Here is a 13,814-nt window from a genome sequence, read left to right on the forward strand (position 1 = left end):
TCAACAAGCTTTGGCAAAGGCAACCCACGCAGGAATCGAAGTTGGCTTCTTAATCAGACCAGCAAGGTCTGATGGGCTTCTTCTTTTCAGGGAAGCAAGGGCCAGTCTGGAGCAACCAGACCAGTGGTGTACATTCAAAGTTTCGTTGTCAAGATGGCCACTAGCCAACGGGCAAGTGACCGGACAGACGCGTCTGTTAAAAAGGGTTCCAAAGACAACCGGTAACCAAAAACCCTTTTATGTTGCCCGGCGGTATCGCCTCTATGACCCACCAATATTAATCAATGAAGAAGCAGGCGCTGGAGACTGGAAGGCGGGAAACGAGGATTTTATTCGCTCCGGAGGAGAACACATCAATTCAGACAGCAAGTATCGTCACGAGGTGCTCTAACCACATCTCTGAGGCCTGGCCTCTTATACTAGGGTTTACGACCTTTATTGCACATAACACATTCTCGCAATACTTTAGAACTTGAAAGAACATCCTCGGAATCTCCCCTTCAGACCCGTTCCCACACACATTTACAGTTGGATTCCCCACCCCGGTCACAACAGGTGATGGTTGTCGCACAGCAGGGCATTCCGCCGATTCATGGAATGCATGGGGTTTGATCGGATCTCATGGGGTGGGGGCTTTGATCGGTTCGGGGATCTTTTGATGGGGAGGGGAAGCTTCCTACTGTACGGGTAATAAACAGTATCCGCAGGGCCAGGTGGCGGCTTGGGAACAAGGAAGACAAACGGGGGCACAGGAAAAAGGGGGTTTGTATCAGAAGGATCTGAGGCCATGAAAGGAATGAGGGGAGGTGTCGCGCTGGGAACAGGATGGGAGTCCGTGGTGAAGCTGCGCTGAAGAGGGGTTTATGACCCAAGGCATGAGAGAGCGGGGGTTGTCAGCGTGCGGGGGAATGCTTGCGAGGTTAAGAGAGAGAGAGAGACGCGCTGGCTATCAGCGAAGGGCAGGGGGGCCATGGTGCTCAAAATGGCTGTCGCTTACGCGCACGAATGGGCCTGGAAAGGGGCAAGATGGCGCCGATAATGTTCACCAAGTTTGTATTTATTTTTCACAGTCCTCCCTTTAACATTTCCAAGACATCTTGCTGGCCTATTTCCTATCTACCCCTATATGCAGTGATCATAAGTAAGGGAGAGGGGACTTAGGTGAAAGAACTGTACGTAAACATCACATTATAAACATCATATTGAAAAATCTCATCAGTTAGTAGGCGGGTTCATCGTTAAGTTGGTTGCAGGAAAAGTCATCGTAATGCAATATCAGACTAGAATTACGTAGCGAGGGCGTTGGGTACCGATCATAGAATAAGAACTGGTAAGTTATCATATAAGTAAGTCCTTTTTGTATACGGCGAGTGCATAGTCAGTCCAATGGTGCTTGGGAGAGAAAGGAGAGACAGTAAAAATATCAGAGTTCTCGTTGTCTTTTGTCATCTTCTGTTGGCACTGTTAAGCACCTGGATTACAATTCGGTCCGTCAACAGGAATGTTCATGTGGATTGAGTCGTTGGAGGTCTGCGGGCAGGGGTACATTTTGTCTTGTTTCGCCAGGCCTCATAGGAGCAATGCGTTACGGTTTTGGGGCAGGTGCATCTTCTTCCGTAATGCAGAGCATAGATTTTGCAATGGAAAATGCAATTTGTTCCAGAACTGTGAGATCTGTTCGTTCCTTGAGTCTCTGTGGTGGGCACTTCCTGTTGCTTCCATCATCTTCAGGGTGCTTGGTAGCGGGCAGAACCACAGACTTTGTTTATCTTTTCTTCGGGGGCGACCCTTGGTGGAGTTCTAGGTCACCGTTCTGGGATTTAACATAGTTCGTGGTCTACTTAGTCGGAGCTTCCCCCCCCTTCTGACGCAGGGAGTACTCTTCTCTGGGTAGCTCAGTAGGTTTTGGAGGAACTTGGGAGTTCGGATGGAAAGGTGCGGGTGTGAACAGTCCTTATGGTAGGTCGGAGGAGGAGGGGATGGAGCAAGGCCAAGTCGGGAACAGATCAGGGGGAGGCGGAGAGTTTGCGACAGGCGAGTCCGTAACCATGTTCAGAGAGCGGGGGCTCTTTGGCACACGTTGATCATAGAGCAGGGGCTTCAGGTCAGCCCTTTCCTTAGCTTTGTTTGAAACAGTGCCTCGTCCGGCGTCTCCTTACTGCTGTGGTCTCGCCTCGGCCTCCGTCGCTGATGTTCCACAATCCGCAGTCGGGCCGCGTGCTCCCACATCCGGTCTCTTTCTCCTCCGACAGTGATACCCTTAAATGAGTTTTGAAAAGACAGTCTTTAGAGATTTTGCAGAAAAAGGTAATTACATAAGTCTATTTCTCTCCCAACACCAAGCAACTGGGGTAAGCACTCGCTACATTGGAGATTCTTGCGGCTAACGTATAAACAATTGATGATGGGTTTGCTGGATTCCTTACAATTTCCTTTCGCTGGCTAATTCTTTGGCGCTTTGATGATTATTTCGTTCATTTGTCATATGTCTAGTATAGTAGATGTCAGTTCTTCTGGCAGAGACCCATTTCCCTAATACAAGTCTTGAAAGGCTAGGCTGGTCTTCAGGGCCTTGTATTTTACAAAAAGTGCAACGTGCTATTCACCATAGTCTGATAGGCATCCTTCTGAGGGATGAACATAGGCTAAACAAGTCTGCATTACATAAAAACATCTTATTTTCGACCAGGCTTACTGCAACAAGTTCTTTCGTTTTTCAATCTAATTTTCAACTTTGCACACATCCTTCTAACTTTCTATATAAATCCTCGCAACCTGGTTACTACAAAAACTCGGGAGGGGTGGTTTGCAATAATTATTAAACTTATCCTCGGGGAAGGAGGGATCTTATGGATACCAAACTGGGGGCATTTTGGGTAGATGGGGGTGTCTCGATCATTTCTTACAGCTTGGGGTACGGAGACAATTTTCAATGGGGATGGTCGCATTACCACAGACGCATTTTATCATAGAAGCCACTGACAAATAGTTCCCTGAGAGTGGGTCAAATTTAGGGAACCTTAGTCGTCTTACCTGTCCCTTTCCTATCGGCCAATTTAAATTTCATCCATATTTTAGTAGAAAAGGGGAGGTAGTAACGTGGTACCGATACAATTTTATTTAGGACAAATTTGTGCAAATACTTGTGGTATTTGGGGCCAATCAGGAGGTGCACCAGGTTCGCCAATTAGGTGCCAGTTGCTAGGAAGAGGGAAAGTGTGGAGGGGTGGAAGAGTGAGTGAGAGAGAGAGAGAGAGAGAGAGAGAGAGAGAGAGAGAGAGAGTAAGAGAGAGAGAGAGAGAGAGAGAGAGAGAGAGAGAGAGAGACAATAGGCCGAACAGTACACGTGTGACATAGAGAATGACCGTGTATTGTTTGGGCTATTCAGTGCGTTACCCAACGTTAGACGTTTCGGGTCTGTGTTAGGAGGTAGGAAGCATGCAGTTTTGGGACAGAAAAGCGTTAGATTTGGTAAAAAGGTCGTGAGAGCGTCCTTGTTGTGCCATTTTGTAGCGCTAGTCCGTCTTCATGCATCGGGCGTGACGTGGTTCCAGATCCCTTATGATACTCTAATCGGGATTCTAATGTAACCTGCAGAGGAAAAAGGGGGAGAAAAAGGGGAGGTAGGGGGACAACATTCGAACACATCAAATGTAAGGGCACGAAAATCCTTTACTTACCACATACTCGTACTTATCTCTTCGGGATATAATCCCTTAGGGTTCTGGTTTCTTAAAGTCATGGGGGCAGGCAATGTGATAGGTGGTTCATGGGGAGGTTCGAGGATGGCATTAAGGATCGTGTGTAGTGAAAAACGCTAAAAAGAGGAATCAGAGGTGCCTAGCGCGAGGTACCCGGTTTCGTAGATGTATCCGGTCATCGGGATCCTTAAATCATTCCCAAAGCTGTGATGTTCTTAAGGCATACCAGTTCTTCGTTCAACCCTGTACCTTAGTACCTTCGACCACCATATCCTTATAACAATTTATCAATGACACCATTTTACTTTACCCATTCTCTGAAGTCGAGGTCCTTCTTCATACGTCAGTTCCTGAGCTTAGTCGCATATCTTGGAGGCAGCGTATCATACCTTCGATTTGACCATCAACCCAGGGCCGAACAACCATTTCTCGGATAACCTTAAAAAGAGAGCAGAACAGTTGCGCACAGAAAAACCCTCCCACCGATACCCGTATTTACAAAAGTACGCGATGCCTATCCATAGCTTTTTAAGACTTTTATTTGTAGAATTATTCAGTACGTAAAATGTGAGAGCGCAATTCATATTTTGGCCTGACATGTCGTCGATGGAAGCACATACAGTAGGGGGTTATTTTGCAGTACAAGAACATGTAAAAAAAGTCTAATTAATTATTTGTAAGTAACCAAAAACATTTCATTGCGTGACGAAGGAATCAGGGGCATTTCAGTTCATAGATGGAAACACAGTCAAGCTCATCGTAATCACATTTCCTAAATGCAAACCGCGGGCGTGCATCATGAGCGACGTTATGTATCAGTTACAACAAATATCAAAAATAAATTGTTCATTGAAATCAACATTTTTACGGAACCCTTCTTAAATGTTCGCCAAGTGAACCCTCCTCCCTTTAACATCGAGTGCGCAATGGTTCGTATATATATATATATATATCTTAGTACATCCAGTTTCATTAGCTAAGGAATACCACGAGGCATCCGTTAGTTACCATTGATACCAGCGCCATTTTGGGCGAGGCCGGTTTAGTCCGGAAGTAGCATCAGGGGCAAAATATCCCCGCCAATTGGCGGTTGGACCAGAGTCCCTTTCGGTAGTCCAAAAGAAAACTGTGCTAACAAAGGGGCTGGTGGTGTGGACCGTCAATCAAGAGAGGGAGGGGGTAAAGTCTCTCTTACCGGGTCATGTTGATGTTCAGCCGGAACTTGCTCGAGTTCGTTAGCCCATAATGTTCCTGGGTGGTTCAGACGGAAGCTGATGCAGACACGAGAGCACCGCCATCTTGTTGCTGTGCCGTGGTTATTTCATTTGAGATCAATGCAACTGTTCCTCACCGGAAGCCTGAAGGGGCCGAGGGCTCTTGGGACTTTGGTAGAATCTTCAAAGTCGAGGGGATGTTTGTCGATGGTGGGGGCTTGCGCCCAGGTGGGCAAGCGCCCGAGTTGCAATTTCGGACAAAGTTACTCCAGCGGCCTAGACCCGCCTTTCGAGGGCCCAGACGCCATTTTGAGGCCCTGCAGCAACCGTCCTTCGTCGTATCTATCAGGAGAGGAAGAAACTTCTTGTGATGGCGAAAGACGGAGCATCCTGTTGCTGGAGCAGGACATTTTGGTTCGGGGCGCCAGGGTGCAGCAGTGGAGCCTTCATCTGGGGAGGTGAGGGAGGCTCACCGTGCCGTCTTCCTCTCCCGGTGCATCCTACGCCGTCTCTTGGAATCAGGGGCGCACATGATGACCACCCTACACCCCTGATTCCGACTCTTGGGGGACCACTGTACATCCGGTGCTCCGTAAATATGCCCGTCGGACATTGTATGTCCTGTACTACGCAAGTATACCAGCCGGGTCTTGTATGTCCTGTGCTGAGAAAATATACCAGTCGGGCATTATATTTCCTGTGCAGCGTAGGTATATGGCCGTCGCCCGGCTGGAGGACATCGGCGTCGGGCCAGGGCAGGGAAGCCTCCTACCTGTGGAGGTGGAAGAGGCTCGTCCGCGTCGCCTCTTCCTCCCTGCCCACCCTGCATCCGTTCGATGGAGGAATTCGTGATGGCCGGACCAGGAGATACGAGGGGGGGGGTCATTTTCATCTGCCCCCTCCCTACTCGCGGCCCGGGGGACGCCATCCCTGGAAGGGCAGTATGGGAAGACCATTTCATTGCCTGCTTGGTGGAGTCTCCAGTACCTTCTCGCCAGCGATCTCTTTTTGGCCCATGGTTGCTGGCAGGCCCCGCCTCACACGTGCTATGTGTTTCGGATGGGCGGGACCATCGAACTGTTACATTTCGAGGACTTCCGGAGTGAGCATAACATGTTTTGTATTTTTCCTATTAGTCAAGTTTGCTTTTTAGAGAGTTCTACTAGTTATTCTATTTACTGTTGGTTGTGTGTTTTACCGTAATTAAATCCTAAGTTATATAATAGACGCTTGGCTTTCTTGAATCTTTTCTCTAACGGGGGGGGGTTGTTTACACTGACCTGCAGTTGTGTTTGTTTTTCAGAGTGGGGGAGCAACAGAGAGCAATCAGTCCCAGAACTCTAACATGTCGTTAAAATTGGTCTGACGAAATCTGTGCCACCGAGCATAATCGAACGGGGTGGTCCTGTCTGTTCTGTCTGCACTAGTCTGATTGGTTTTTATCTCACGTCTTTTTCCTTTCTGTCGGTCCGTCCTTTCTGTCAACCCTCCATTCTTACCTATGCTTTGCAGAGTCGGGCATTGGGCTTTCCAGTGTCCAAGACATTTACAGAAAGCACATTGGTTTTGTTTTAAATCTGACCGTCCTGTGCGTAATGTCGGGGGATTACCTTCGGGTCGTTGTGTTCCGGGGTTGGCTTGTCGGCACATCCCTTTACACCATTCGCTTTTCATGTCTACTCCTCGGGGCTGTGCCATCGCTGGCCCTTCCCTTTGCCTACTAGACGTTTGGAGGGTTGTCCGTCGTGTCCCTTCACCTTTTCTAAATTCGTCGCCTTCCCTTCGTTGCGTGGCTTCTTTGCGCCACATACCGAGACTATCGAGCATAATAGGTGTTGTTTCATTCCTACGAAGGGCTATTTCTACTGTTTCTATTTTGTCGAGATCAAAGGATCCTCTCAGTGGCCACTGTCTTTCTCGATCCCTTTTCGTATATTTATGCCACAGCTCACTATAGGCTATAGCAATTAATCCATGCTTCATGAACATGTCCTTATTAGGGGTGCCTTCCAGCGGAGCCGGATGGTTCATCTCTAATAAGCGGTCCGGGTAAAACAGGCTACTAACCAGTGGGGAGAAGACAGGCATGACGGATCACAATGGGATAATAGTCAGCACTACCTATCTTATCACTGCGCGCAAAGACTAGACAGAATATTTCTATTCTACGTTGTTTGCACGTAGTGAATACCTCATAAACCAATTCTGAGCAATCAATCAATGTTAGGTCAAAAATAAAAAATCAATATGGTCAATGGGGAGAATAAGTAGGCTCGCAAAGTTCGCGTCACCTACCCTTTCACTATCTGCAAAGAGGGGACCTATTTTTCCCTGTTTGCAGACAGAGAATCTCCAGAAAACAATCTATAACAGTTAATCAATAGGGGGAAGGGGCAATTGTTCAGTGGGGGAGAAAGATAGGTCCGACGGGTGCGTACCTATCCTTCGCTGTTTATAAAGGGAGAGCCTGTTGTTTCTCCGTTTGTAGACAGTGAATCTCCAATAAATTAACAAAAAGTAATACTAGTATTTTCTCAACAATTATCAATCACTTTCGATTATCTATCACTTTCGCTATTCGTCGTGTTTACACGACCTTACCCGGACCGTATGGACAGTTTCTCGTCTTCCGAATCCAGCGCCCGATCGTCCTCTTCTCTTCGTACTTCACGTGGCACTCCTGATGGTTCCCAGTCAGGACCGCAGATCACTCGAGAGAGGTCTGTTCGGAACCAGTGAAGTTCGGATGATCGGCTGTCAGACGAGGGTCTATCGGACAGGGTACCTTCCGATCGTTGCAGTCGTTCACTCTGTCGTCGGGACCTCTCCCACTGGATCCACGAGTCGCTGATGGGCCCCACGTTTGGGACGCCAATTGTTAAAAAGGGTTCCAAAGACAACCGGTAACCAAAAACCCTTTTATGTTGCCCGGCGGTATCGCCTCTATGACCCACCAATATTAATCAATGAAGAAGCAGGCGCTGGAGACTGGAAGGCGGGAAACGAGGATTTTATTCGCTCCGGAGGAGAACACATCAATTCAGACAGCAAGTATCGTCACGAGGTGCTCTAACCACATCTCTGAGGCCTGGCCTCTTATACTAGGGTTTACGACCTTTATTGCACATAACACATTCTCGCAATACTTTAGAACTTGAAAGAACATCCTCAGAATCTCCCCTTCAGACCCGTTCCCACACACATTTACAGTTGGATTCCCCACCCCGGTCACAACAGGTGATGGTTGTCGCACAGCAGGGCATTCCGCCGATTCATGGAATGCATGGGGTTTGATCGGATCTCATGGGGTGGGGGCTTTGATCGGTTCGGGGATCTTTTGATGGGGAGGGGAAGCTTCCTACTGTACGGGTAATAAACAGTATCCGCAGGGCCAGGTGGCGGCTTGGGAACAAGGAAGACAAACGGGGGCACAGGAAAAAGGGGGTTTGTATCAGAAGGATCTGAGGCCATGAAAGGAATGAGGGGAGGTGTCGCGCTGGGAACAGGATGGGAGTCCGTGGTGAAGCTGCGCTGAAGAGGGGTTTATGACCCAAGGCATGAGAGAGCGGGGGTTGTCAGCGTGCGGGGGAATGCTTGCGAGGTTAAGAGAGAGAGAGAGACGCGCTGGCTATCAGCGAAGGGCAGGGGGGCCATGGTGCTCAAAATGGCTGTCGCTTACGCGCACGAATGGGCCTGGAAAGGGGCAAGATGGCGCCGATAATGTTCACCAAGTTTGTATTTATTTTTCACAGGTCGAGCAGGAAAATGCAGAAGGGCCCCATAGAGAACTCGTGGAGTGTGGAGGGCTGATCTTTGGTGCAGATGTTGCTCGGGGCTGGGGCTTCTCAATCCTCAATGCACCGCTTCGAGGATGCCTCAGAAGCTGCACAGAAAGCAATTCTCTGACTTTCCAAGATGGCCGGTCCCACGTCTTGCGTCGCCTCCACGGGTCTCAGCTTTGCTGGGGCTGCGAATCGGGCTGAAGGAAGTCTGGAAGTCCGAGTCTTGTCAGGCTCTGTGCTCGGGCTCCAGCAGGAGCGTCGACAAGGCAAGCCATTGATCGCTGGATGGTGCCTGCTTGTGCAGGGTGGTCACTCCTTGACCACAAGGGAGATTCTTCAGTCTTCTATCTTCAGGTAGAATGTCGAAGGTCCAGAGTTTCGTTTCAAGTTGCAGTCAGGATAAATCTAAAATCTTGGGACTCAGCTCCTACCTATATACCAAATCTAGGGGCTGGATTACCTGCTAGGTCCCTCCTATGGGTGGGACCAGGGAAGGGGGTGGTTACACCCCTTTCCCTTTGTCCAGTTTCACGGTAGAGCTGGGGCTGGAGTGCCCCAGCATCGGTTTGAACAGGACTATGCATGGGACACCTTGTGTGCCCCAGGCAGTGTCTCATTTCTTTCAGCCCTCCCTGCCCCAATTCACTATAGCCTGTCTGGGGTGGTGTTAGCACCTCCCAAGACAGGAAACCTATTGTCCAAGCCACCCTCGCTGGAAGGACTCCCAGCAGAAAAAGGTCAGACTTGTGTCTGTGGCAGCAGCATCCATTTTGTGATGCTGAGGCTCTGGTTAACTTTAACTGGGATTAGTAGGAATAACATGTCTTCTCCCTCTAGAAGGGTGGAATGCTACCCCCGTCGCCAGAACTGGCGAGGGTGTAGTATTCCAAAGCCTATGACACCTTACATGACATGTTTTGATAAAGCCAAACCAGAGTTAGCATTTAACCGCGAGGTTCATAATGCACTTAAGAGTACATGGTATGGCTATATCCTAGAACAGCTATAAGGAGATGGTTCCGAAAGCTGGAGACAGGCTCAGCTCATGCTACAGAACCATCTCACATAAAACCAAGCACTCTGCCTCCAGGATTGTTAAGGTACATATGTGTCTATATATAAGGTTAGATATAGGAATACTATATCTAAGCAAGGGGTGATTGCACGACCTTGCCCCAGCTGAGTGATCAGCCAGTTGTGTCAATGTGAGTGGCCAGCCAGGGGTGGCATAATACATACTGCAGCCACTGGTAGGCCTTGGATGCACCTATGCCCTGGGTACCTATAGTACACTGTACAGGGGCTCATAAGGTGACCCAATACCCAATTGGAGATGTACCTAAAGTACATAGAGTCCATTGCACAGAGAGAGCAGATAGCCTGGGGCCCTGATTAGCAGGATCCCAGGCCAACTAAGTCGAAAACCAGCTAAACACTAGGCAGAAAATCTGGGGTAACCATAGTCAGGTATCCACCTTCCTACATTGACCGCTTGTAAAGAGCAGTTTTAAATCTATACTGCTCTACTCACTGCTTTTTAATCCTGCCAGTGAGAGCAACTTAATAAAGATAACAATCTTTCATCTTCCTAGGCAGTTTTAAACTCATGTTTAGACCCATTTATTATATTTGTTTGTTGCGCTGCACCCTCACTACACTACATCTTCACATATGGGATTTTAGGATCCTAGTACCACTAGACCATATCTTGATGAAACATCCCTGAGCTTCCTCCTCACAGTGAGGAGGTTGTAGCCCTCAGCAGGACCAGGTTTTCCTGCTGGGAGGGGGAACCCATATGATGAAGCATGTCACCCAAGGGTGAGTGAGGGTTCTAGTCCGCAAGGGATGGATTCCCCCGTCCTCTTCTTCTTTTTAGATATAATTTAACACTTTAGTATAAGAGAGAGGTCTTTTCCACACACAATCTCACGTGCTTGATAAACAGACCCGAGGTAGTATAGTGTTACACATTTATGTAGTGGGGAAGCTCTCCTTGCTGGTCTTTAAAAATATTTCCCTAGCATCCCACCACCATCGATTTTGTTATTATATCAGCATTGTCATTCTCCAGGTAGGAATTCCCATGCAGGGCAGGGCCAAGTAGCCGGGATGAAACAAGCATTTGCAATGCAATAGGTCTCTCGTTTACGGGAGTTGAAGCAATTGGCATGGTAAATGACAATGTCTTTTATTTATGTTTTAAAAACCAAAACATAAATATAAGGCATTTTTATTTACAATGCCAATAGCTCAAACGTGCGCAAATGCAAGACCTATTGCATTGCAAATGCTTGTTCTTTTTGGCAGTTTTACATAGTGCGAACGCGACTTGAAGGTACTGGAGTAGGAAACAGGGAGGGAGCACACTCCTGACCTCTCAGCCGGGTCGCCCCTTCGCATTCTGGTACATGCAGTTCAAACTGAGTGCTGGAGTGTGAGGCAGTGTGCGCCCACCCCTCTCCTATTTAAATAGGTACTGGAGTACTTTACATGAGCAGCGAAGTTACATTACACAAGGACACAGGGAGAGTACACGTTTTTCTCAAAATCACAGGATATTGAGCCGACGTCGAGTCTAGAACATGTCCCAAAGTCGGAGTGTCTCGGATTCTAAACTCCGACCTGCAGACTGCCTTACAGATTCCGACACTCAACGAGAGTAATCGAACTGTTCTGACAGGAAAGGGTAGTGGGATATCAGCCGCTAAAAGTAAAGTCTGTGACTGGGGTATATACAATTACTGAGGATCGCAACCAATGGACAACTAAACAAACGTTCCCCAACCAATTGTGTTGTAGTGTTCGTTCGATGTTTTCACAGCCAATAAACATTTGAACAACTATTTTCACGGCCAATCTTAGTCCACCCTCCCATTGCTGAGGCCCCCAACCAATAAGCAATTTAAAGAGCTTCCCCAACCAATCCAGTGAAAAATGCTTTTTTTTCAACCCAATCCTGAGCAGCTGCACTTTCCCCAAGCAGAAATAGATATGTTCTCGCATAGCTGATTGGCTGTAAGCACTTTGGTTCTACAGCTCTAGCCCTGCTTGCCATAATTACCGTAATTACTGGACAAAAGACGTCTGTCAAAGGCTCAAATAACGGCACCGGAATTCAGTCTCAAATTGCGGTTTATTCAGGGTTTTTTTAGACTGACGTCCAAGCTAGCGCGCGCTGACATGGCTTCCTGTACCGCCGGTAATGGTGGTGTTGCTGCCGGGGGCGCGCTACATGCCCTGCCAGCCTTGCCTCAGAAGCCCGTGGGCGGCTCAGCGGAGGTCTGAAGACATCTCTCCGCACCGGTGGCGCGCTCAGCCCCCGCTGCAGTCTCCGCCGGTCCTGTGGGGAGCTCGGTGCCCGGTGCGAGCACGGGGGCGGCTCGCCGGCTCTGGCGTTGGCACGAGAAGCGTGGGCAGCGGATCGCGCGGTATTGGGACACGATGGGCCAAGGAGCCGGGCTGCCTAGCGCCGCCTGACTGCGGCCCCTGGACTCATGGAAACCCTCCTGTAGGGCGCCCGGTTCTACGAATTCCAGCACTGCCATTCGCCCCCAGGGAACCACCGTTCCCGAGTACCCCTGGGTACGGCCACCGGACACCAAGCACGGAGCAGGAGCACGCCTGGTCCCAGCACACACCGCTCTGAAGCATCTCTTCATCTTGGTAAAATGGGGTAAGCATGCATTTGCACTAAAAACTGCAGTTCCTAGAAGCACTAGGGGCTCATTGCATGCCTGCTCTGACAGCTATTCCTGGAAAGTCACATGCATGGCTGAAGGCATGCCATGTTCTCCCGTCTTGATGGCAGCTCTATTCCCTAATGTAAGTTCCTTTTCAAGGCGTGAGCTTTCTATTAGTGGAGTATCACCGCGGCAAATGAAGATTTTTTTAATGTTGGTGCCTATCGATTCGTTTAGATGCATCTGTGTGCATGCTTTTGATTTGAATTTAAATAGCACGAACAGCGTGGAGGACAACATGCCCTTAATTTCACCATTATGCAATTTTGATCGCACCTGTGTTGCATATACTCTGATGGCGGGTCCATTATTGTATTTAATTTCAGAATGAGTTGTATGTTTATAATCATTTTCTGAATATCTTAGTTTAGCTCTCTCGACCCTAGCATCTGATAGATAATCTTGCAATCCATCCTTTCCCGCGAGTCCCCATTGCCCTCTATCATTGCATAACACCTCAGATTGAGCTGAAATACACAACTCTCTTTAACGGGAAAGATAATATGTTCTACTGACATACACATCGAACTGGTGGAGCATTGACAACAATCGCCTGTGACGGCGGCGAGAGTTGTTGCTTGAGTTTAAAGGAGAGTGTCAAGACTTGTCTCGCGCTGCACGTTCCCTTAACATGGATAAGTTAATCATAGTTTGACTGCCACATATCTGGATGTGGTTAAGTGACCGTGTGGCTCAGTGGTAGCAGAAAAAACTATTCTCATATTGCAGTCTTCCGTTCCTTTTACGGGTTAGTCGCATTGATTCACTTGAAATCAACCAAAACCACAGGGCACACAATGCATTTGGTCACAAAATGAAAAGCCGCACCCTGGAGCCCAGGTGACCTCGAGTCATCTGGCCACTTTGCGCGATGCCCTTTCGTGGCCATGCCCACAGGTCGCGAAGCTGCTTATACAGTCCAGCTCAATGCATGTTTCTCTGGAGGACGCTGTCCCTTCAGCACCACATTCTCACAGAGTGTTTGCATTCCGTCTGGCTCTTACTTCGCCGAGCCGCCTGCATCTCCAGGAGCTGAAGAGACAGCAAGCCAGGTCAGCAGAGCAGAGTATATGCTCCTAGTTGTTATGGTCAATTGTGCCCTACTTATCATTTCTTTGTTTCGGACATAGTTTTGGATATCAAATACTTCCTAAAATCAACGGATGTGTTTTGAGGCCCAGTAGCAGCCGAAGGTACTTCAAAAGCAGATCAATTTTCTCAAAATTGTGTGATTAGCTGAGCTTTTTGCCTTTATTCTTAAACAGTTGGGTATCGGAGGCGGAGAAGGGACATGGGAGCTGAACAATTTAACGTCATTTATTTTAAGCAGGCTCTCTGGAGGTTTGCATGACTCACCACTTGGTACACAGGGAG

The 13,814-nt window shown here is 48.4% G+C and overlaps 1 protein-coding gene across 1 annotated transcript in view; it reads left to right on the forward strand.

Annotated features, from left to right (window-relative positions):
* The first annotated feature begins 11,701 nt into the window (after positions 1 to 11,701).
* Positions 11,702 to 13,814, forward strand: part of HOMER1 (homer scaffold protein 1) — a 754,981-nt gene continuing 752,868 nt past the window's right edge. The window contains exon 1 of the mRNA XM_086960736.1: positions 11,702 to 12,373. Coding sequence (XP_086816862.1) covers positions 12,369 to 12,373 — 5 coding nt within the window. The 5' untranslated portion in view covers positions 11,702 to 12,368. The remainder of the gene's footprint in view (positions 12,374 to 13,814) is intronic.

The sequence above is a fragment of the Lissotriton vulgaris genome, chromosome 3_1 (assembly GCF_964263255.1).
Source record: "Lissotriton vulgaris chromosome 3_1, aLisVul1.2, whole genome shotgun sequence".
In the NCBI taxonomy this organism is placed as follows: domain Eukaryota; kingdom Metazoa; phylum Chordata; class Amphibia; order Caudata; family Salamandridae; genus Lissotriton; species Lissotriton vulgaris.